Source organism: Salvia splendens, chromosome 13 (genome assembly GCF_004379255.2).
Source record: "Salvia splendens isolate huo1 chromosome 13, SspV2, whole genome shotgun sequence".
Classification (NCBI taxonomy): domain Eukaryota; kingdom Viridiplantae; phylum Streptophyta; class Magnoliopsida; order Lamiales; family Lamiaceae; genus Salvia; species Salvia splendens.
The window spans coordinates 14,384,738-14,405,522 of NC_056044.1; the positions used below are offsets into that span (position 1 = coordinate 14,384,738).

Genomic DNA, 20,785 nt, shown 5'->3' on the forward strand with positions numbered 1-20,785 from the left:
TTTTTCGGTTAGGAAAAAGGTATGACTATGAAGGGGAAAGGAACGAAAAGGGAATCTTCATCCTCCAATTTGGATTCCCAGGAACCTAGAATGGACATCAAGTCCATCCTGAAAGATATTGAATTTTTGGGTAAGATTAAGTCTCTTTACATTTACTACTATTATAATCCAATTTGTTAGATCTTTGGTTAAGTATGTCAATTTCTTGGAGCTGTTGTTATAGGGAGAAAAATATTGACAATTTGATTCATACCTATTGCTGTCATCATTCTAGTATATTTGATCTTATTCTTTGCTGTAATATTTTTCGAGTGAAGAAGTGCATCAATGTTTTGAAATATTTCTCTGAACTATGAAGGCAAAGGAATTCGATATCTTTTTCAATGAATCCGTTCACATGGTTTATCAGAAATTGCTCCATGAAGGTTCAAGGGTTTTTTGTTGGTTGTGTAGAATAAGGTCTGGAAAAGATCACTGTCATAATAGGTTTGAGATTTTGGTTGAAGATCACTACCGTGTAATCTTTTGTTGATGCTTTGCACCCATGGCTGAATTGCTCCTTCCTCTTACTATGAACTCTTTCATTTGTGTGTGTATGTTTGTGTTGGATTTGAAAATGAATTTGATTAACCTTTTGAATTAATCCTTTCACCGAACTAGTTGTATTCATCAGAAAGTGCTCCACGTGGGTTCGAAGGGTTTGTTGTTGGTTGTGTAGAATAATGCAGAATAAGGTTTGGAAAACATCACTGTCCAATCAGGTTGAGATTTTAGTTGAGGATCACTAACTTTGCACCCATGGCTGGAATTGCTCCTCCCTCTTACTGCGAACTCTTTCTTTTGTGTGTGTTTGTGTTTGATGAGATGAACATATGAGATATGGGTGTACTACAATATCTTGGAATGTGTATAATTTCTTGTTAATTCAGGTTCCTCACATATGACATGGAAACAGATAAAGGACTTGGAGAATAAGAAGGTAGTGTCACTCGGTGGAAAGGTGTGTTCATTTACGCCATTACTTTTGCTGCACATATTAAGCTCTCAAGTACCATGTATAAACTTTGTCTTTCTTGTTAAACAGCCTCCAAAGAAACAGAGGTTACCTCTTAGTGTTGCTAGAGTTTCAATGAAGAATCAAAAGGATAGAGAAGAGAAATGACTTCCAGAAGTTACTTAACATTCTCAGCGTCATCATTTCATTCAGTCACTCTAAAGCTGTATGTCGATTAAGATTAGAAATGATGTGTAAATAATTGGTCTCTATACAGAGAGCTATACTTGGAAGGTTTGGAGCCTACAATAGCAGTAGTTCCAAGAAGGTGCCAGAGAGGAAACCAGCAGAAGACAGAATTCTAAATTCGATGCAAGACGATTTCAGAAAGGGAGTTCTCAACGTCGGGCATCTGTTGAAGCCCTCAGCCCCTGAAGCCTCTAACTACAAGGGCAGGCACCCTACAGGTAAAGGGAAGAAGAAGAAGAAGAAGAAGAAGAAAGATGGCAAGAAAAGTCATGGCAAGAGAAAGGGTGGTGGTGGTAGTGGTTGTCGTTAGTGGTTGTCGTAAGAGGCGTCACTAGGAATATATCTCAAAGTGACTACTCTTCTTTTAAATTTCTTCGTCTTTCTGAACCCGGCTATGACTGTAACTGCAGAACCAAGCTTGTAGAACATATATACATTCATGCCTTGTATCTGTTGGCATGCTCAGATTTGTTTTGTTGCTCAATGTAGAATGAAATTTTGTGTTGCTAATTTCTGATATATAGTTTTCAGTTTATTCTATTTGGTAGCGCAAAATTAGATAATACATCTAGCAACAAGGGAATGTTTGCAAAGGAACTGAACACCATTTACAAGAGATCTCATAATTTTCGACTCTCTACAAACTTCATTTTTTACTCATTTTCATCTCAAAACACCTTCTTGAGCAGGAATCAGCTCGATGTCGACTCAACGACCACAGGCTCCAATTTCTCTGTTTCACCGTTTTGTTTAGGGATGATGAGACCGTATCCCCCGGTTCTCCGTTTGTAGACTATGTTGATCTCACCTGCAACATGGCACTCTCTAGCGTAAGCGTCCGTGAGGAGCCCTGTCATATATAAAGATGAAAAGACATGAAGTCAGCTTACCAGTTTCTTCGTTGCGAAAGCCATAGAAGTCATGATCGAGGTATTCCAGCTGCTCGACTGCCTCACTAACAGTCAGAGGGGGCATATCGAAGTACTTTGTGCGAACAATCTGCAAAACAAACGTGTATATATCGGGAGATTGCTAAGTTAACATGAATATAATGCACAGAAAAGCACACAAGGCACACAAGAAAGTGGAAAAAAAAACATTAAAATGAAGAAAGAGATGAGGAATGACAGCCTCATTAATGACGATTTCTTCCTCTTCAACTGCTTCACCCTGAATTCCCACTGCATCGGCCTCATCTGCTTCATCGGGTACCGCTTCAATATCCTTAGCAACCAAGAGTGCACCGGGATACCTAACCTTGAGCCTGTCGAAGCCCTTCATATGTCGACCATGGTCCGAGTTTTTCTCCTTGATCTTCCTCAACCTTCTCTGGATAATGGAAGAAACCAAATCTATGCTCCCATAGAGCCACTCAGCATCTTCTTCTGCTCGAACCACTCCATGTTTCTTGGTGAACAAAGTAACCTACATACATTACCACAACTAATTAGATAGCATACTAACAAACACGACCCCAGTAGGATAAATACAACACGGTAGTAAGACACACGCACCTCACACCTTCGCACTTTTGGGCCTTTCCCTACCTCTCCACCACGGATGGACAACCTGACATCGACTTCCCTCACTAAATGGCTATGCTTTTGCACTGCCTTACCTAACTTCTCTTCCACGTAACTCTTCACAGAGGGATGCAGCTGCATTTTCAATCCATGAGAAGATCAATGAAAGAGCATCAGAGAATAAGCTCACCACAGTTTCCCCTTAACATTACACGTGTGTATGTGTGTTTACTCAAATGTAAATGTATGATAAAATCAACAGAACATAAATGCAAGAGTTCTCTTAAGAAACACCAATTTCCAATTTACTCACCTCCCATCAAATCGATTACCGCTACACCTCTTCAATATCAGAAGTGAGAACTGACTAACTACATATTGAACACTAGTTCAAGCTTTACCTCTTTAGCAACAAATAAAGATCATTTCTTTCTATATCCCACACAAAAACTCCAACTAATTATACCTCTAAAATCAAGAAAGTTCAATCATATATTCTAAAAAATGTGAATTTACTAACTAACTATCTAATCATCAAACTACACATTGAACACTAATTCAAGTATGACCACTACAATTATGACAGGGAAAAATATTTGAATAATAAATGTATTTAAATAAAATCAATTTCTTCTGATGTGCCTGTGCCGCCGCCATCTTAAGTCTTCATCTCCACAAGCCCTGATTCTTGCGCAGAAATACTGAATAAGGGAAAGTAAAGCAGATTCCGCAATTGCCATCCACAGATTGTTTCAGCCACGCAGTAATCCTTTACCCTTATTACATCTTGCGTTTTTTACTTTTTCAAATTTTCCAATGCTAACTGCGGGAACTTATAACCTTGTTATAAATTTTTGAACTATTTGTTATTATAAGAGGACGCAATCGTTTATCCACTGCGAAATTCAATTGATCTGGTTGGGTTTGTTTCATGTATTTTGTTGGATTGAAGATCTTGCTTGTTTTTCGGTTAGGAAAAATGTATGACTATGAAGGGGAAAGGAACGAAAAGGGAATCTTCATCCTCCAATTTGGATTCTCAGGAACCCAGAATAAACATCAAGTCCATCCTGAAAGATGTTGAATTTTTGGGTAAGATTAAGTCTCTTTACATTTACTACTATTATAATCCAATTTGTTGGATCTTCGGTTAAGTATGTCAATTTCTTAGAGCTGTTGTTATAGGGAGAAAAATATTAACATGGTGTTGAATTTGATAGGTGAAGCTCTTCTGAATCGCTGGAGCTGCAAGTCGCGTAGCCATTTTTCTAGTGCTTTAGAGATTGAGCTTCTCTCAGTTTTTTGTTGCAGATGATGATTGTTCTAGAAGATTGCAGAGGGAAATGGAATTCAAGAAAGAAACAGTTGCAGTGACGATGAGAGAGAGAGTGTGTGTGATGATTATCCAAAGTGGAGTGATGGGTGACACGTGGTATTGGATTTTGGCGGGCAGTGTAATGGGCCGAAGATTTGAGGCCCACTCTTTAAGAAGATTTGAGGCCCACTCTTTAATGAAATGGTTAAGCCTTGTGTTGGATGTATGTGCAATTTAAAATTCTTAAGAATATTAAAATCACAAGTAGTAGTATTTTTTTTAAATCACATATATAAGTCGCATTTGGCTCATTCATGAATCATGATACTCAAAATATATGAATCTGAATACGAATAAGTCAAATAAATTGCCACCATAAGATTAATGATTTTAGAGTGGCCAACATAATGAGTATTGAACCATTCATTATGAACCTAGCATTCTGTTAATTTTTTTGAAATAAAATATACTTCATATAGTACAGATACCATATTTGTACAATATGAATTAATATATATGTAAAAAGCATAGCTAATATTGAGATTATGAAATACACTTGATTCATATTCACTCACTACAAAATCGATCTTTATCGAATACATATGATTAGTATGCATCTTATGCATATGTTGATTAACATATTGCAACACAACTTGGATTATGCTCATAGTTGGTACAAACCAACATAAGTTTTGGTTCCAATCGGCCCAGCGTAATAGAGATCGCGGTCATAGTTCAACTGTTGATGACCGGCTAAAATTTTAACTTGAGAAATATGGTTTTGTATCATCGGTCCGGTTTGATTTAAGCATCATTATTTACACGTATCCACAAGAAATATCTCAACTTTATGATAATAGAGCAAACCCCGTCTCTCACAATTGTGAAGCTCACCCTTGATGCGACTTTTAAAACTAAATAATGTAACATGATATTAACTTATTTAGTTTATCATATCATAATTATCAAACACACTCTTAGATAAGATTGCTCCTAACCCCAACTATCAAACATGCTCTTAAAATATAGCAGTGGTAATAAAACATCGTAAGCTTAAAAGGCGGACCAAAAGCAATCTTAAACATTGTGAATTAAGAGTGTTATGCTAGATTTCAATTCTAGACTTTATTTTATGGATGACAAGTATAATATCAATTTAAAATAAGTATAGAGCTACCCTAAATCGTTAAGAGCATCCACAACCGTGCTCTTGCCAACGAGCACGGTTGTGGGCCTGGCCCCACTTTTTCTACCTGCTCTTAAGCAAGAGCACAACACCCACATCCGCGCTCTTCCGCAAGGACAAGCTCAAGGGCCCCACCATTCTATTATTCAATTTGAATAAAAACATTTCCACAAAATTAAAATGCATTAAAAATATCCGAAATAATATTACAAATTACAAAAAAATTAAAAATTACATAATTAAAATCATAAAAATTAAAAAGTACATAATTAAAATCCTAAATTTAAAAAGTACATAATTAAAGTCATAGCAAGAGAAAGGGTGGTGGTGGTGGTGGTGGTAAGAGGCGTCACTAGGAACATATCTCAAAGTGACTACTCTTCTTTTAAATTTCTTCGCCTTTTCTGAACCCGGCTATGACTGTAACTGCAGAACCAAGCGTGTAGAACATTTATACATTCATGCCTTGTATCTGTTGGCATGCTCAGATTTGTTTTGTTGCTCAATGTAGAATGAAATTTTGTGTTTCTAATTTCTGATATATAGTTTTCAGTTTATTCTATTTGGTAGCACAAAATTGCATAATACATCTAGCAACAAGGGAATGTTTGCAAAGGAACTGAACACCATTTACAAGAGATCTCATAATTTTCGACTCTCTACAAACTTCATTTTTTACTCATTTTCATCTCAAAACACCTTCTTGAGCAGGAATCAGCTCGATGTCGACTCAACGACCACAGGCTCCAATTTCTCTGTTTCACCGTTTTGTTTAGGGATGATGAGGCCGTATCCCCCGGCTCTCCGTTTGTAGACTATGTTGATCTCACCTGCAACATGGCACTCTCTAGCGTAAGCGTCCGTGAGGAGCCCTGTCATATATAAAGATGAAAAGACATGAAGTCAGCTTACCAGTTTCTTCGTTGCGAAATCCATAGAAGTCATGATCGAGGTTTTTCAGCTGCTCGACTGCCTCACTAACAGTCAGAGGGGGCATATCGAAGTACTTTGTGCGAACAATCTGCAAAACAAACGTGTATATATCGGGAGATTGCTAAGTTAGCATGAATATAATGCACAGAAAAGCACACAAGGCACACAAGAAAGTGGAAAAAAAACATTAAAATGAAGAAAGAGATGAGGAATGACAACCTCATTAATGACGATTTCTTCCTCTTCAACTGCTTCACCCTGAATTCCCACTGCATCGGCCTCATCTGCTTCATCGGGTACCGCTTCAATATCCTTAGCAACCAAGAGTGCACCGGGATACCTAACCTTGAGCCTGTCGAAGCCCTTCATATGTCGACCATGGTCCGAGTTTTTCTCCTTGATCTTCCTCAACCTTCTCTGGATAATGGAAGAAACCAAATCTATGCTCCCATAGAGCCACTCAGCATCTTCTTCTGCTCGAACCACTCCATGTTTCTTGGTGAACAAAGTAACCTACATACATTACCACAACTAATTAGATAGCATACTAACAAACACGACCCCAGTAGGATAAATACAACACGGTAGTAAGACACACGCACCTCACACCTTCGCACTTTTGGGCCTTTCCCTACCTCTCCACCACGGATGGACAACCTGACATCGACTTCCCTCACTAAATGGCTATGCTTTTGCACTGCCTTACCTAACTTCTCTTCCACGTAACTCTTCACAGAGGGATGCAGCTGCATTTTCAATCCATGAGAAGATCAATGAAAGAGCATCAGAGAATAAGCTCACCACAGTTTCCCCTTAACATTACACGTGTGTATGTGTGTTTACTCAAATGTAAATGTATGATAAAATCAACAGAACATAAATGCAAGAGTTCTCTTAAGAAACACCAATTTCCAATTTACTCACCTCCCATCAAATCGATTACCGCTACACCTCTTCAATATCAGAAGTGAGAACTGACTAACTACATATTGAACACTAGTTCAAGCTTTACCTCTTTAGCAACAAATAAAGATCATTTCTTTCTATATCCCACACAAAAACTCCAACTAATTATACCTCTAAAATCAAGAAAGTTCAATCATATATTCTAAAAAATGTGAATTTACTAACTAACTATCTAATCATCAAACTACACATTGAACACTAATTCAAGTATGACCACTACAATTATGACAGGGAAAAATATTTGAATAATAAATGTATTTAAATAAAATCAATTTCTTCTGATGTGCCTGTGCCGCCGCCATCTTAAGTCTTCATCTCCACAAGCCCTGATTCTTGCGCAGAAATACTGAATAAGGGAAAGTAAAGCAGATTCCGCAATTGCCATCCACAGATTGTTTCAGCCACGCAGTAATCCTTTACCCTTATTACATCTTGCGTTTTTTACTTTTTCAAATTTTCCAATGCTAACTGCGGGAACTTATAACCTTGTTATAAATTTTTGAACTATTTGTTATTATAAGAGGACGCAATCGTTTATCCACTGCGAAATTCAATTGATCTGGTTGGGTTTGTTTCATGTATTTTGTTGGATTGAAGATCTTGCTTGTTTTTCGGTTAGGAAAAATGTATGACTATGAAGGGGAAAGGAACGAAAAGGGAATCTTCATCCTCCAATTTGGATTCTCAGGAACCCAGAATAAACATCAAGTCCAATCCTGAAAGATGTTGAATTTTTGGGTAAGATTAAGTCTCTTTACATTTACTACTATTATAATCCAATTTGTTGGATCTTCGGTTAAGTATGTCAATTTCTTAGAGCTGTTGTTATAGGGAGAAAAATATTAACATGGTGTTGAATTTGATAGGTGAAGCTCTTCTGAATCGCTGGAGCTGCAAGTCGCGTAGCCATTTTTCTAGTGCTTTAGAGATTGAGCTTCTCTCAGTTTTTTGTTGCAGATGATGATTGTTCTAGAAGATTGCAGAGGGAAATGGAATTCAAGAAAGAAACAGTTGCAGTGACGATGAGAGAGAGAGTGTGTGTGATGATTATCCAAAGTGGAGTGATGGGTGACACGTGGTATTGGATTTTGGCGGGCAGTGTAATGGGCCGAAGATTTGAGGCCCACTCTTTAAGAAGATTTGAGGCCCACTCTTTAATGAAATGGTTAAGCCTTGTGTTGGATGTATGTGCAATTTAAAATTCTTAAGAATATTAAAATCACAAGTAGTAGTATTTTTTTTAAATCACATATATAAGTCGCATTTGGCTCATTCATGAATCATGATACTCAAAATATATGAATCTGAATACGAATAAGTCAAATAAATTGCCACCATAAGATTAATGATTTTAGAGTGGCCAACATAATGAGTATTGAACCATTCATTATGAACCTAGCATTCTGTTAATTTTTTTGAAATAAAATATACTTCATATAGTACAGATACCATATTTGTACAATATGAATTAATATATATGTAAAAAGCATAGCTAATATTGAGATTATGAAATACACTTGATTCATATTCACTCACTACAAAATCGATCTTTATCGAATACATATGATTAGTATGCATCTTATGCATATGTTGATTAACATATTGCAACACAACTTGGATTATGCTCATAGTTGGTACAAACCAACATAAGTTTTGGTTCCAATCGGCCCAGCGTAATAGAGATCGCGGTCATAGTTCAACTGTTGATGACCGGCTAAAATTTTAACTTGAGAAATATGGTTTTGTATCATCGGTCCGGTTTGATTTAAGCATCATTATTTACACGTATCCACAAGAAATATCTCAACTTTATGATAATAGAGCAAACCCCGTCTCTCACAATTGTGAAGCTCACCCTTGATGCGACTTTTAAAACTAAATAATGTAACATGATATTAACTTATTTAGTTTATCATATCATAATTATCAAACACACTCTTAGATAAGATTGCTCCTAACCCCAACTATCAAACATGCTCTTAAAATATAGCAGTGGTAATAAAACATCGTAAGCTTAAAAGGCGGACCAAAAGCAATCTTAAACATTGTGAATTAAGAGTGTTATGCTAGATTTCAATTCTAGACTTTATTTTATGGATGACAAGTATAATATCAATTTAAAATAAGTATAGAGCTACCCTAAATCGTTAAGAGCATCCACAACCGTGCTCTTGCCAACGAGCACGGTTGTGGGCCTGGCCCCACTTTTTCTACCTGCTCTTAAGCAAGAGCACAACACCCACATCCGCGCTCTTCCGCAAGGACAAGCTCAAGGGCCCCACCATTCTATTATTCAATTTGAATAAAAACATTTCCACAAAATTAAAATGCATTAAAAATATCCGAAATAATATTACAAATTACAAAAAAATTAAAAATTACATAATTAAAATCATAAAAATTAAAAAGTACATAATTAAAATCCTAAATTTAAAAAGTACATAATTAAAGTCATAGCAAGAGAAAGGGTGGTGGTGGTGGTGGTGGTAAGAGGCGTCACTAGGAACATATCTCAAAGTGACTACTCTTCTTTTAAATTTCTTCGCCTTTTCTGAACCCGGCTATGACTGTAACTGCAGAACCAAGCGTGTAGAACATTTATACATTCATGCCTTGTATCTGTTGGCATGCTCAGATTTGTTTTGTTGCTCAATGTAGAATGAAATTTTGTGTTTCTAATTTCTGATATATAGTTTTCAGTTTATTCTATTTGGTAGCACAAAATTGCATAATACATCTAGCAACAAGGGAATGTTTGCAAAGGAACTGAACACCATTTACAAGAGATCTCATAATTTTCGACTCTCTACAAACTTCATTTTTTACTCATTTTCATCTCAAAACACCTTCTTGAGCAGGAATCAGCTCGATGTCGACTCAACGACCACAGGCTCCAATTTCTCTGTTTCACCGTTTTGTTTAGGGATGATGAGGCCGTATCCCCCGGCTCTCCGTTTGTAGACTATGTTGATCTCACCTGCAACATGGCACTCTCTAGCGTAAGCGTCCGTGAGGAGCCCTGTCATATATAAAGATGAAAAGACATGAAGTCAGCTTACCAGTTTCTTCGTTGCGAAATCCATAGAAGTCATGATCGAGGTTTTTCAGCTGCTCGACTGCCTCACTAACAGTCAGAGGGGGCATATCGAAGTACTTTGTGCGAACAATCTGCAAAACAAACGTGTATATATCGGGAGATTGCTAAGTTAGCATGAATATAATGCACAGAAAAGCACACAAGGCACACAAGAAAGTGGAAAAAAAACATTAAAATGAAGAAAGAGATGAGGAATGACAACCTCATTAATGACGATTTCTTCCTCTTCAACTGCTTCACCCTGAATTCCCACTGCATCGGCCTCATCTGCTTCATCGGGTACCGCTTCAATATCCTTAGCAACCAAGAGTGCACCGGGATACCTAACCTTGAGCCTGTCGAAGCCCTTCATATGTCGACCATGGTCCGAGTTTTTCTCCTTGATCTTCCTCAACCTTCTCTGGATAATGGAAGAAACCAAATCTATGCTCCCATAGAGCCACTCAGCATCTTCTTCTGCTCGAACCACTCCATGTTTCTTGGTGAACAAAGTAACCTACATACATTACCACAACTAATTAGATAGCATACTAACAAACACGACCCCAGTAGGATAAATACAACACGGTAGTAAGACACACGCACCTCACACCTTCGCACTTTTGGGCCTTTCCCTACCTCTCCACCACGGATGGACAACCTGACATCGACTTCCCTCACTAAATGGCTATGCTTTTGCACTGCCTTACCTAACTTCTCTTCCACGTAACTCTTCACAGAGGGATGCAGCTGCATTTTCAATCCATGAGAAGATCAATGAAAGAGCATCAGAGAATAAGCTCACCACAGTTTCCCCTTAACATTACACGTGTGTATGTGTGTTTACTCAAATGTAAATGTATGATAAAATCAACAGAACATAAATGCAAGAGTTCTCTTAAGAAACACCAATTTCCAATTTACTCACCTCCCATCAAATCGATTACCGCTACACCTCTTCAATATCAGAAGTGAGAACTGACTAACTACATATTGAACACTAGTTCAAGCTTTACCTCTTTAGCAACAAATAAAGATCATTTCTTTCTATATCCCACACAAAAACTCCAACTAATTATACCTCTAAAATCAAGAAAGTTCAATCATATATTCTAAAAAATGTGAATTTACTAACTAACTATCTAATCATCAAACTACACATTGAACACTAATTCAAGTATGACCACTACAATTATGACAGGGAAAAATATTTGAATAATAAATGTATTTAAATAAAATCAATTTCTTCTGATGTGCCTGTGCCGCCGCCATCTTAAGTCTTCATCTCCACAAGCCCTGATTCTTGCGCAGAAATACTGAATAAGGGAAAGTAAAGCAGATTCCGCAATTGCCATCCACAGATTGTTTCAGCCACGCAGTAATCCTTTACCCTTATTACATCTTGCGTTTTTTACTTTTTCAAATTTTCCAATGCTAACTGCGGGAACTTATAACCTTGTTATAAATTTTTGAACTATTTGTTATTATAAGAGGACGCAATCGTTTATCCACTGCGAAATTCAATTGATCTGGTTGGGTTTGTTTCATGTATTTTGTTGGATTGAAGATCTTGCTTGTTTTTCGGTTAGGAAAAATGTATGACTATGAAGGGGAAAGGAACGAAAAGGGAATCTTCATCCTCCAATTTGGATTCTCAGGAACCCAGAATAAACATCAAGTCCAATCCTGAAAGATGTTGAATTTTTGGGTAAGATTAAGTCTCTTTACATTTACTACTATTATAATCCAATTTGTTGGATCTTTGGTTAAGTATGTCAATTTCTTAGAGCTGTTGTTATAGGGAGAAAAATATTAACATGGTGTTGAATTTGATAGGTGAAGCTCTTCTGAATCGCTGGAGCTGCAAGTCGCGTAGCCATTTTTCTAGTGCTTTAGAGATTGAGCTTCTCTCAGTTTTTTGTTGCAGATGATGATTGTTCTAGAAGATTGCAGAGGGAAATGGAATTCAAGAAAGAAACAGTTGCAGTGACGATGAGAGAGAGAGTGTGTGTGATGATTATCCAAAGTGGAGTGATGGGTGACACGTGGTATTGGATTTTGGCGGGCAGTGTAATGGGCCGAAGATTTGAGGCCCACTCTTTAAGAAGATTTGAGGCCCACTCTTTAATGAAATGGTTAAGCCTTGTGTTGGATGTATGTGCAATTTAAAATTCTTAAGAATATTAAAATCACAAGTAGTAGTATTTTTTTTAAATCACATATATAAGTCGCATTTGGCTCATTCATGAATCATGATACTCAAAATATATGAATCTGAATACGAATAAGTCAAATAAATTGCCACCATAAGATTAATGATTTTAGAGTGGCCAACATAATGAGTATTGAACCATTCATTATGAACCTAGCATTCTGTTAATTTTTTTGAAATAAAATATACTTCATATAGTACAGATACCATATTTGTACAATATGAATTAATATATATGTAAAAAGCATAGCTAATATTGAGATTATGAAATACACTTGATTCATATTCACTCACTACAAAATCGATCTTTATCGAATACATATGATTAGTATGCATCTTATGCATATGTTGATTAACATATTGCAACACAACTTGGATTATGCTCATAGTTGGTACAAACCAACATAAGTTTTGGTTCCAATCGGCCCAGCGTAATAGAGATCGCGGTCATAGTTCAACTGTTGATGACCGGCTAAAATTTTAACTTGAGAAATATGGTTTTGTATCATCGGTCCGGTTTGATTTAAGCATCATTATTTACACGTATCCACAAGAAATATCTCAACTTTATGATAATAGAGCAAACCCCGTCTCTCACAATTGTGAAGCTCACCCTTGATGCGACTTTTAAAACTAAATAATGTAACATGATATTAACTTATTTAGTTTATCATATCATAATTATCAAACACACTCTTAGATAAGATTGCTCCTAACCCCAACTATCAAACATGCTCTTAAAATATAGCAGTGGTAATAAAACATCGTAAGCTTAAAAGGCGGACCAAAAGCAATCTTAAACATTGTGAATTAAGAGTGTTATGCTAGATTTCAATTCTAGACTTTATTTTATGGATGACAAGTATAATATCAATTTAAAATAAGTATAGAGCTACCCTAAATCGTTAAGAGCATCCACAACCGTGCTCTTGCCAACGAGCACGGTTGTGGGCCTGGCCCCACTTTTTCTACCTGCTCTTAAGCAAGAGCACAACACCCACATCCGCGCTCTTCCGCAAGGACAAGCTCAAGGGCCCCACCATTCTATTATTCAATTTGAATAAAAACATTTCCACAAAATTAAAATGCATTAAAAATATCCGAAATAATATTACAAATTACAAAAAAATTAAAAATTACATAATTAAAATCATAAAAATTAAAAAGTACATAATTAAAATCCTAAATTTAAAAAGTACATAATTAAAGTCATAGCAAGAGAAAGGGTGGTGGTGGTGGTGGTGGTAAGAGGCGTCACTAGGAACATATCTCAAAGTGACTACTCTTCTTTTAAATTTCTTCGCCTTTTCTGAACCCGGCTATGACTGTAACTGCAGAACCAAGCGTGTAGAACATTTATACATTCATGCCTTGTATCTGTTGGCATGCTCAGATTTGTTTTGTTGCTCAATGTAGAATGAAATTTTGTGTTTCTAATTTCTGATATATAGTTTTCAGTTTATTCTATTTGGTAGCACAAAATTGCATAATACATCTAGCAACAAGGGAATGTTTGCAAAGGAACTGAACACCATTTACAAGAGATCTCATAATTTTCGACTCTCTACAAACTTCATTTTTTACTCATTTTCATCTCAAAACACCTTCTTGAGCAGGAATCAGCTCGATGTCGACTCAACGACCACAGGCTCCAATTTCTCTGTTTCACCGTTTTGTTTAGGGATGATGAGGCCGTATCCCCCGGCTCTCCGTTTGTAGACTATGTTGATCTCACATGCATGTCACGACCGCACTTCCTAAGGATAGAGAATACGGTCGGTCGCGACTAATGGGGGATTTAAGAAGCGGGGAAGAAGGGGAAATAATCAAAAGGTGTGACATATAAATCAAAGGATGAAATTTTATTACCAAATTGTAGTCTGAAACACAAAGCAGCCAAGTTCGTAGGAAAATAATCCATCAGATTTAAGAAAACATAAGAGTTGTAAAACTTGGCATAGCGGAAGCATTTGAGAGTTGGCTACTACTATGTATGAAGACACAATAGCAGCCGGAGCATTTATTGAATGTCGTCTTTGTCCAAATGCTCAACATCCTCCGTCCTCGTCAACGCTCAACCTGCACTAGTGAAAACATATGCAGGGGCTGAGTACTTGATGCACCCAGTGAACTCATGCCCAAAATACATTTTATCATTAAAGTTATGTCAAGCCATCGTTGAGTGAAACTCGGGTTTTACTTAAAAAAAATGCCGAGAAACACTAAAATCATTTCCATAAAAAGGTGCCTGCAGGCAACTATCATCATCATTATCCCCCATCATGTACCATATCTGAACCATCATGTGAAACGAGAATGTGACCACAAACTCGATCACTGGACCGGCCAACCCAAAGGACGGCTCACGATCCCCATCAGTGCACTAGCCTAAGTAGGGACTCACTCCCTAGATAGACACGAATTCGTTAACCATCAAAGTCTAGTAGGATATTATCCTAGTAGACAATCAGATAGGCAATTCAAAACAAATACGGCATGACATAACATTTAAACCACCCTTATCTCACCATATAAATATCATTGCAAATAAAGAGTTTAAGGAATAAAGCCCACCTCAAAAGCTTAGTAGTTTCCTTAACAAACTTCTCGATCCGACTTTAACGAGCGTGCGAACAACCTTTTTGAGAAAATTAAAGTACACATCAATCTCAAGAAAGAAAACATTTAGAATGCATGTACTCTAATTAAATTCTTTTAGTTCATTTTCTCGGTTTTCATGAAATTTCGATTATTCGGCGATCGCCCAAGGCGTCACGTGCGACGCCGATCGGCCGCTTACACCAATACCTCCTCCGTTGGCTCCTCGTATTTTCTCTACGATATCGAATTATAGAACCTTAAAATTATTCAAGCGCATACGTTAATTATCGTAATTAGTTCCCTTTGCAATTATATAGACTTAGGTAAAATTATTCATCCTTCGAAATATTCCGATATAATTCGTCACGATTAATTACCGGCCCAATTGTAAATCAAAACAAAAGTGGCCCAAATTCTTCCTCTCCCACCATACTCGACGTCTCTCTCTCTCTTCTCTTCCCCCTTTCCTTCTTTCTCCTTTCTCACTCATTTTTTCTTTCTCTCGCCGCAAAATCAGTCACCAAAATCCGGAAGCTCTATCTCTCTCTCAACTTCTGTCGCCTCTCCGTCGCGCCCTCCTTCCTCACGACGTCGCACGCCGTCGGAGTGAGGAGATTCAGCCGTTGCCACGCTGTCGTTGCTGCCTCCGTGCTGTCGCCGGCCACCGCTACTGCTCGCCGGAGTCGCCGTCCCTGCTGTTCGCCGCGGCTGCTGCCACCGTCGCCGGTTGGCCGTCGCAGGGTCAGCGGTGCCGCTGCTGTTCTGTTCCCAGCCACTACCGGCTGACTTTCTCCCCCCCCCTCCCCGAAACCACTCCGAACCTGCCCGGAACAACTCCAAACCACCCCGATTCAACCCGCAAGATAAGTTCTAAAACAAAGTTATATTCATTCGTGTTTTCGATTAACCACGGCAGTGTTCGATTGATGATTGGGTTACTTGTTTGAATTACTTGTGGGAGACTTATGTGTGGGTTGTAAAGTATGAGATGTGTGATGAGATATATGCTAAAATTTCATGTTTTGGAGATGGGTAGAGATTATACCTCAATGAATTTAACTTCGTTGTGGAGAAAACAAAAGAATGGTAGCAACTTCTTCCACTTCTTCTCCTCTCGGCTCTTTCTCTCAGCACTCTCTCTCAATTTTTTTTGTTTGAAGATGTAAAGTGTATTGTGAGGAGTTAGGGGAGGGGATACATGAAGGAGCTTTATGGATTAATGCGTGACCCTTGATTTGTACGATTTATTGTAGAAGATGGAGAGTGGAGAAGTTGAAAGATGGGGAGCCTCATGTAGGGAGGAATCGGCCAAGAGGGAAGAAAGAAAAAAAAAACGTGTTGGGCTTGCTCCCACATTTTTTGGAATTGAATTGGGCTCCCACACTTTAATTAAATTTGTTTTGGGCTCATTTAGTTGTAAGCCCAAATTTGTATGATTATTTATTTGTTGGACCTTTATGATTGTCATGGCCCAAAGCCATTTTATAAAAACAACTAGAAGCAAAGCATGACGAATTTTTTTTTTAATAACTAATTCACGACAATTTAAAATTAGTACTTAAAAAGTACGGGCGTTACATTCTATCCACCTTAATAGAAATTTCGTCCCAAAATTTGCTCAACTCTAACAAACAACTCTGGGTACTTCTCTTTCTTTTTATCCTCGAGTTCTCATGTAGCCTCCTCATAACCAGCATTGTTGTTGCTCGGGCACTCTTTGGCAAAATGTCCAACTCCACCACATTTGTAGCATGCATTAGTCCCAATTCTGCATTCACCCAAACGATTCTTTTAGCAATTGGTGCAGGGAGGCGTTCTCTGACGGTACTCTCCACCTTGGTAGGGAGTAGCTTGTTTTCCTTTGCCCCGTGCAGAGTTTGGGGTACCTTGGAACCTTTTGTTGTCAAAGGATCCTCGGTTCCCATCCCACTTCCTCTTCTCACGGAAATTCTGTTGTGGTGTAGGTGGTGTTGGGGTAGTAGGCGTTGTTGTCTTTTCTCGTGGCATTGCTTCCTCCACATCCAAAGCACGAGACAGTGATTCGGCATACGAGAGACCAATTTTTGAACTATTTGTTATTATAAGAGGACGCAATCGTTTATCCACTGTGAAATTCAATTGATCTAGTTGGGTTTGTTTCATGTATTTTGTTGGATTGAAGATCTTGCTTGTTTTTCGGTTAGGAAAAAGGTATGACTATGAAGGGGAAAGCTCAAGGGCCCCACCATCCCTAAACAAAAAGGCTGAAAATTTAACACGTCTCAGAAGACACTTCAAATTTTCATCTAGTTCAAGAATCACATCAATCGGAGGTCATTTGGTCAGTCAAACAGAAAACGAAACATTCTTGGCGAGAACACGAGTTTCTGGCAGATTTGCGCAGTCAACTTTAAAAATTTATTAAAAATTCATTTTTCAATAAAAAGGGCTGAAATTCACACGAGACATACGTAACACCTTGAAGTTTACTCAGTAAAATTTTCATATCAAAATTCGGCTGTTTGATAGGTCAATTACTCATCAGAAGCTACTGGTTGAACATCACAGATAACAGTTACACAATTTCTAAATTAGGGTTTCCTTCTCAATCATCCAAACACCAATTCTCATGCTTATAACACACAATCATGCTTGATAAGACTCTCTTAATCATGTTTGCACATAAACTTACATCATTCACCAAAGATTCCAATCAAACTTCACACAATTCAATTGAAACGCATATTTATCAAGGTTTTCAAGCAAACTCACTTTCCCTCCCCGATTAAACTTGCGATCTACGATTCCTACACCCACTACATGCATGTAGGATTCAAGAACATGGTTCAAATGAAAAGAATGAGGAAAAGTGAAGCCAATATACCTTCTTTGAAAAAACGAATCGGTAGAACCAAGAAACGAGGTGATTCGTCGGAGATTCTTGAAAATAAACTTCAATGGATGCAAGAAACAATGGTGGAAGAAGTTTTTTTGGAGAGAATGTGGAGAGGGAGGAGGGAGGCATGAAAATTGAGGGAGAATGGGGGCTAGGGTTTAGTTTAGGTGTTTTTATAGGATTAGGGTTAGGTTTAAAATCAATTAATTAATTAATTGTGGGGAAAAATACAATTAAATAAATCCCACAATTAAAAGAATAAAATAAGCATGTGGGAAGGGGAGGAAATTTTCGAAAATTCCATGTAGGAATAGCAAGGAATTTATTTGGTATTTACTTGGAGAGAATATATTCACAACTTAGGAAATAAAAGTGAATATTTCATAAACAAGGGAACAAAATAAATTAAATCTCCAAGTATGAAAATAATGGTGGGGGCCGAAAATTTCCATAAGGAATTTGCACAAGGAAATTATTTAAATACCCAATTAAAAGAATAGGATTTAAATTAGGCAATTTATTTATAGGAAAAAGGCTCCCATAAAATAGGCAACAATTAATTAAATTCCCACAAGGAAAATATTGCATAGGGGGCGTGTGATATGAGAGAAAAGTAGGAGAAAAAAATATTCACATCCCCAATTAATTAGACATAGGAATTTATTTGAATAAAAAGGGATTCCACAAATTAGGAAACAAATAAAATATCCTCCAAAATTTAGTGGAGGGGCCGAAAATTCCAATGAATTGGCTCGAAAAAAATAAATGCATGATCCTATTAATTATTTCCCCACATTGGAAAATATAAAACATCAAGCTCATCATTCCACATTAACCACGAAAATTTATTTCACGCAAAACACTTAATCACATAGAAACGAAAGTTTCATAATTCCAAGAATCCAAAATTCGAATAACATATAAGAAGAGTCACAAAAATTTGGGATGTTACAGTCGAGCAACTGGAAAACCTCGATCATGACTTCTATGGCTTTCGCAACGAAGAAACTGGTAAGCTGACTTCACGTCTTTTCATCTTTATATATGACAGGGCTCCTCACGGACGCTTACGCTAGAGAGTGCCATGTTGCAGGTGAGATCAACATAGTCTACAAACGGAGAGCCGGGGGATACGGTCTCATCATCCCTAAACAAAACGGTGAAACAGAGAAATTGGAGCCTGTGGTCGTTGAGTCGACATCGAGCTGATTCCTGCTCAAGAAGGTGTTTTGAGATGAAAATGAGTAAAAAATGAAGTTTGTAGAGAGTCGAAAATTATGAGATCTCTTGTAAATGGTGTTCAGTTCCTTTGCAAACATTCCCTTGTTGCTAGATATATTATGCAATTTTGCGCTACCAAATAGAATAAACTGAAAACTATATATTAGAAATTAGCAACACAAAATTTCATTCTACATTGAGCAACAAAACAAATCTGAGCATGCCAACATATACAAGGCATGAATGTATGTATGTTCTACAAGCTTGGTTCTGCAGTTACAGTTATAGCCGGGTTCAGAAAGGCGAAGAAACTTAAAAGAAGAGTAGTCACTTTGAGATATATTTCTAGTGACGCCTCTTACCACCACCACCACCACCACCCTTTCTCTTGCCATGACTTTTCTTGCCTTCTTTCTTCTTCTTCCCTTTACCCGTAGGGTGCCTGCCCTTGTAGTTAGAGGCTTCAGGGGCTGAGGGCTTCAACAGATGTCCGACGTTGAGAACCCCCTTTCTGAAATCGCCTTGCATCGACTTTAGAATTCTGTCCTCTGCTGGTTTCCTCTCTGGCACCTTCTTGGAACTATTGCTATTGTAGGCTCCAAACCTTCCAAGTATAGCTCTCTGTATAGAGACCAATTATTTACACATCATTTCTAATCTTAATCGACATACAGCTTTAGAGTGACTGAATGAAATGATGACGCTGAGAATGTTAAGTAACTTCTGGAAGTCATTTCTCTTCTCTATCATTTTGATTCTTCATTGAAACTCTAGCAACACTAAGAGGTAACCTCTGTTTCTTTGGAGGCTGTTTAACAAGAAAGACAAAGTTTATACATGGTACTTGAGAGCTTAATATGTGCAGCAAAAGTAATGGCGTAAATGAACACACCTTTCCACCGAGTGACACTACCTTCTTATTCTCCAAGTCCTTTATCTGTTTCCATGTCATATGTGAGGAACCTGAATTAACCAGAAATTATACACATTCCAAGATATTGTAGTACACCCATATCTCATATGTTCATCTCATCAAACACAAACACACACAAAAGAAAGAGTTCGCAGTAAGAGGGAGGAGCAATTCTAGCCATGGGTGCAAAGTTAGTGATCCTCAACTAAAATCTCAACCTGATTGGACAGTGATGTTTTCCAAACCTTATTCTGCATTATTCTACACAACCAACAACAAACCCTTCGAACCCACATGGAGCACTTTCTGATGAATACAACTAGTTCGGTGAAAGGATTAATTCAAAAGGTTAATCAAATTCATTTTCAAATCCAACACACACATACACACACAAAGGAAAGAGTTCATAGTAAGAGGAAGGAGCAATTCAGCCATGGGTGCAAAGCATCAACAAAAGATTACACGTTAGTGATCTTCAACCAAAATCTCAAACCTATTATGACAGTGATCTTTTCCAGACCTTATTCTACCCAACCAACAACAAACCCTTGAACCTTCATGGAGCAATTTCTGATAAACCATGTGAACGGATTCATTGAAAAAGATATCGAATTCCTTTGCCTTCATAGTTCAGAGAAATATTTCAAAACATTGATGCACTTCTTCACTAGAAAAATATTACAGCAAAGAATAAGATCAAATATACTAGAATGATGACAGC

The 20,785-nt window shown here is 37.6% G+C and overlaps 4 protein-coding genes, 1 long non-coding RNA gene and 1 pseudogene across 5 annotated transcripts; 2 read left to right on the plus strand and 4 right to left on the minus strand.

The window, feature by feature from the left end:
- The first annotated feature begins 27 nt into the window (after window positions 1–27).
- On the plus strand, window positions 28–1,553 carry LOC121760553. The gene is made up of 4 exons (XM_042156202.1): window positions 28–130; window positions 930–1,000; window positions 1,085–1,123; window positions 1,272–1,553. The coding sequence occupies exons 1-4, from the start codon at window positions 28–30 to the stop codon at window positions 1,551–1,553; spliced, it is 495 nt and encodes a 164-aa protein (XP_042012136.1).
- A 268-nt stretch (window positions 1,554–1,821) lies between these two features.
- Window positions 1,822–2,907, minus strand: LOC121761857 (ribosome-binding factor PSRP1, chloroplastic-like). The gene is made up of 4 exons (XM_042157541.1): window positions 2,758–2,907; window positions 2,372–2,668; window positions 2,134–2,242; window positions 1,822–2,051 (listed from the first exon to the last, which is right to left on the minus strand). The coding sequence occupies exons 1-4, from the start codon at window positions 2,905–2,907 to the stop codon at window positions 1,936–1,938; spliced, it is 672 nt and encodes a 223-aa protein (XP_042013475.1). The 3' UTR covers window positions 1,822–1,935.
- A 516-nt stretch (window positions 2,908–3,423) lies between these two features.
- On the plus strand, window positions 3,424–4,337 carry LOC121761860. The gene is made up of 3 exons (XR_006042114.1): window positions 3,424–3,529; window positions 3,741–3,858; window positions 3,987–4,337. It is a non-coding gene; the product is annotated as an uncharacterized LOC121761860 (long non-coding RNA).
- Window positions 4,338–5,845: 1,508 nt separating this feature from the next.
- Window positions 5,846–6,952, minus strand: LOC121761858 (ribosome-binding factor PSRP1, chloroplastic-like). The gene is made up of 4 exons (XM_042157542.1): window positions 6,803–6,952; window positions 6,420–6,713; window positions 6,180–6,288; window positions 5,846–6,097 (listed from the first exon to the last, which is right to left on the minus strand). The coding sequence occupies exons 1-4, from the start codon at window positions 6,950–6,952 to the stop codon at window positions 5,982–5,984; spliced, it is 669 nt and encodes a 222-aa protein (XP_042013476.1). The 3' UTR covers window positions 5,846–5,981.
- Window positions 6,953–9,891: 2,939 nt separating this feature from the next.
- Window positions 9,892–10,998, minus strand: LOC121761859 (ribosome-binding factor PSRP1, chloroplastic-like). The gene is made up of 4 exons (XM_042157543.1): window positions 10,849–10,998; window positions 10,517–10,759; window positions 10,226–10,334; window positions 9,892–10,143 (listed from the first exon to the last, which is right to left on the minus strand). Exons 1-4 carry the CDS (start codon window positions 10,996–10,998, stop codon window positions 10,028–10,030), a joined length of 618 nt encoding a protein of 205 aa, XP_042013477.1. The 3' UTR covers window positions 9,892–10,027.
- An 8,498-nt stretch (window positions 10,999–19,496) lies between these two features.
- LOC121760554 lies at window positions 19,497–20,691 on the minus strand (annotated as a pseudogene).
- Between the last annotated feature and the right edge of the window lie 94 nt (window positions 20,692–20,785).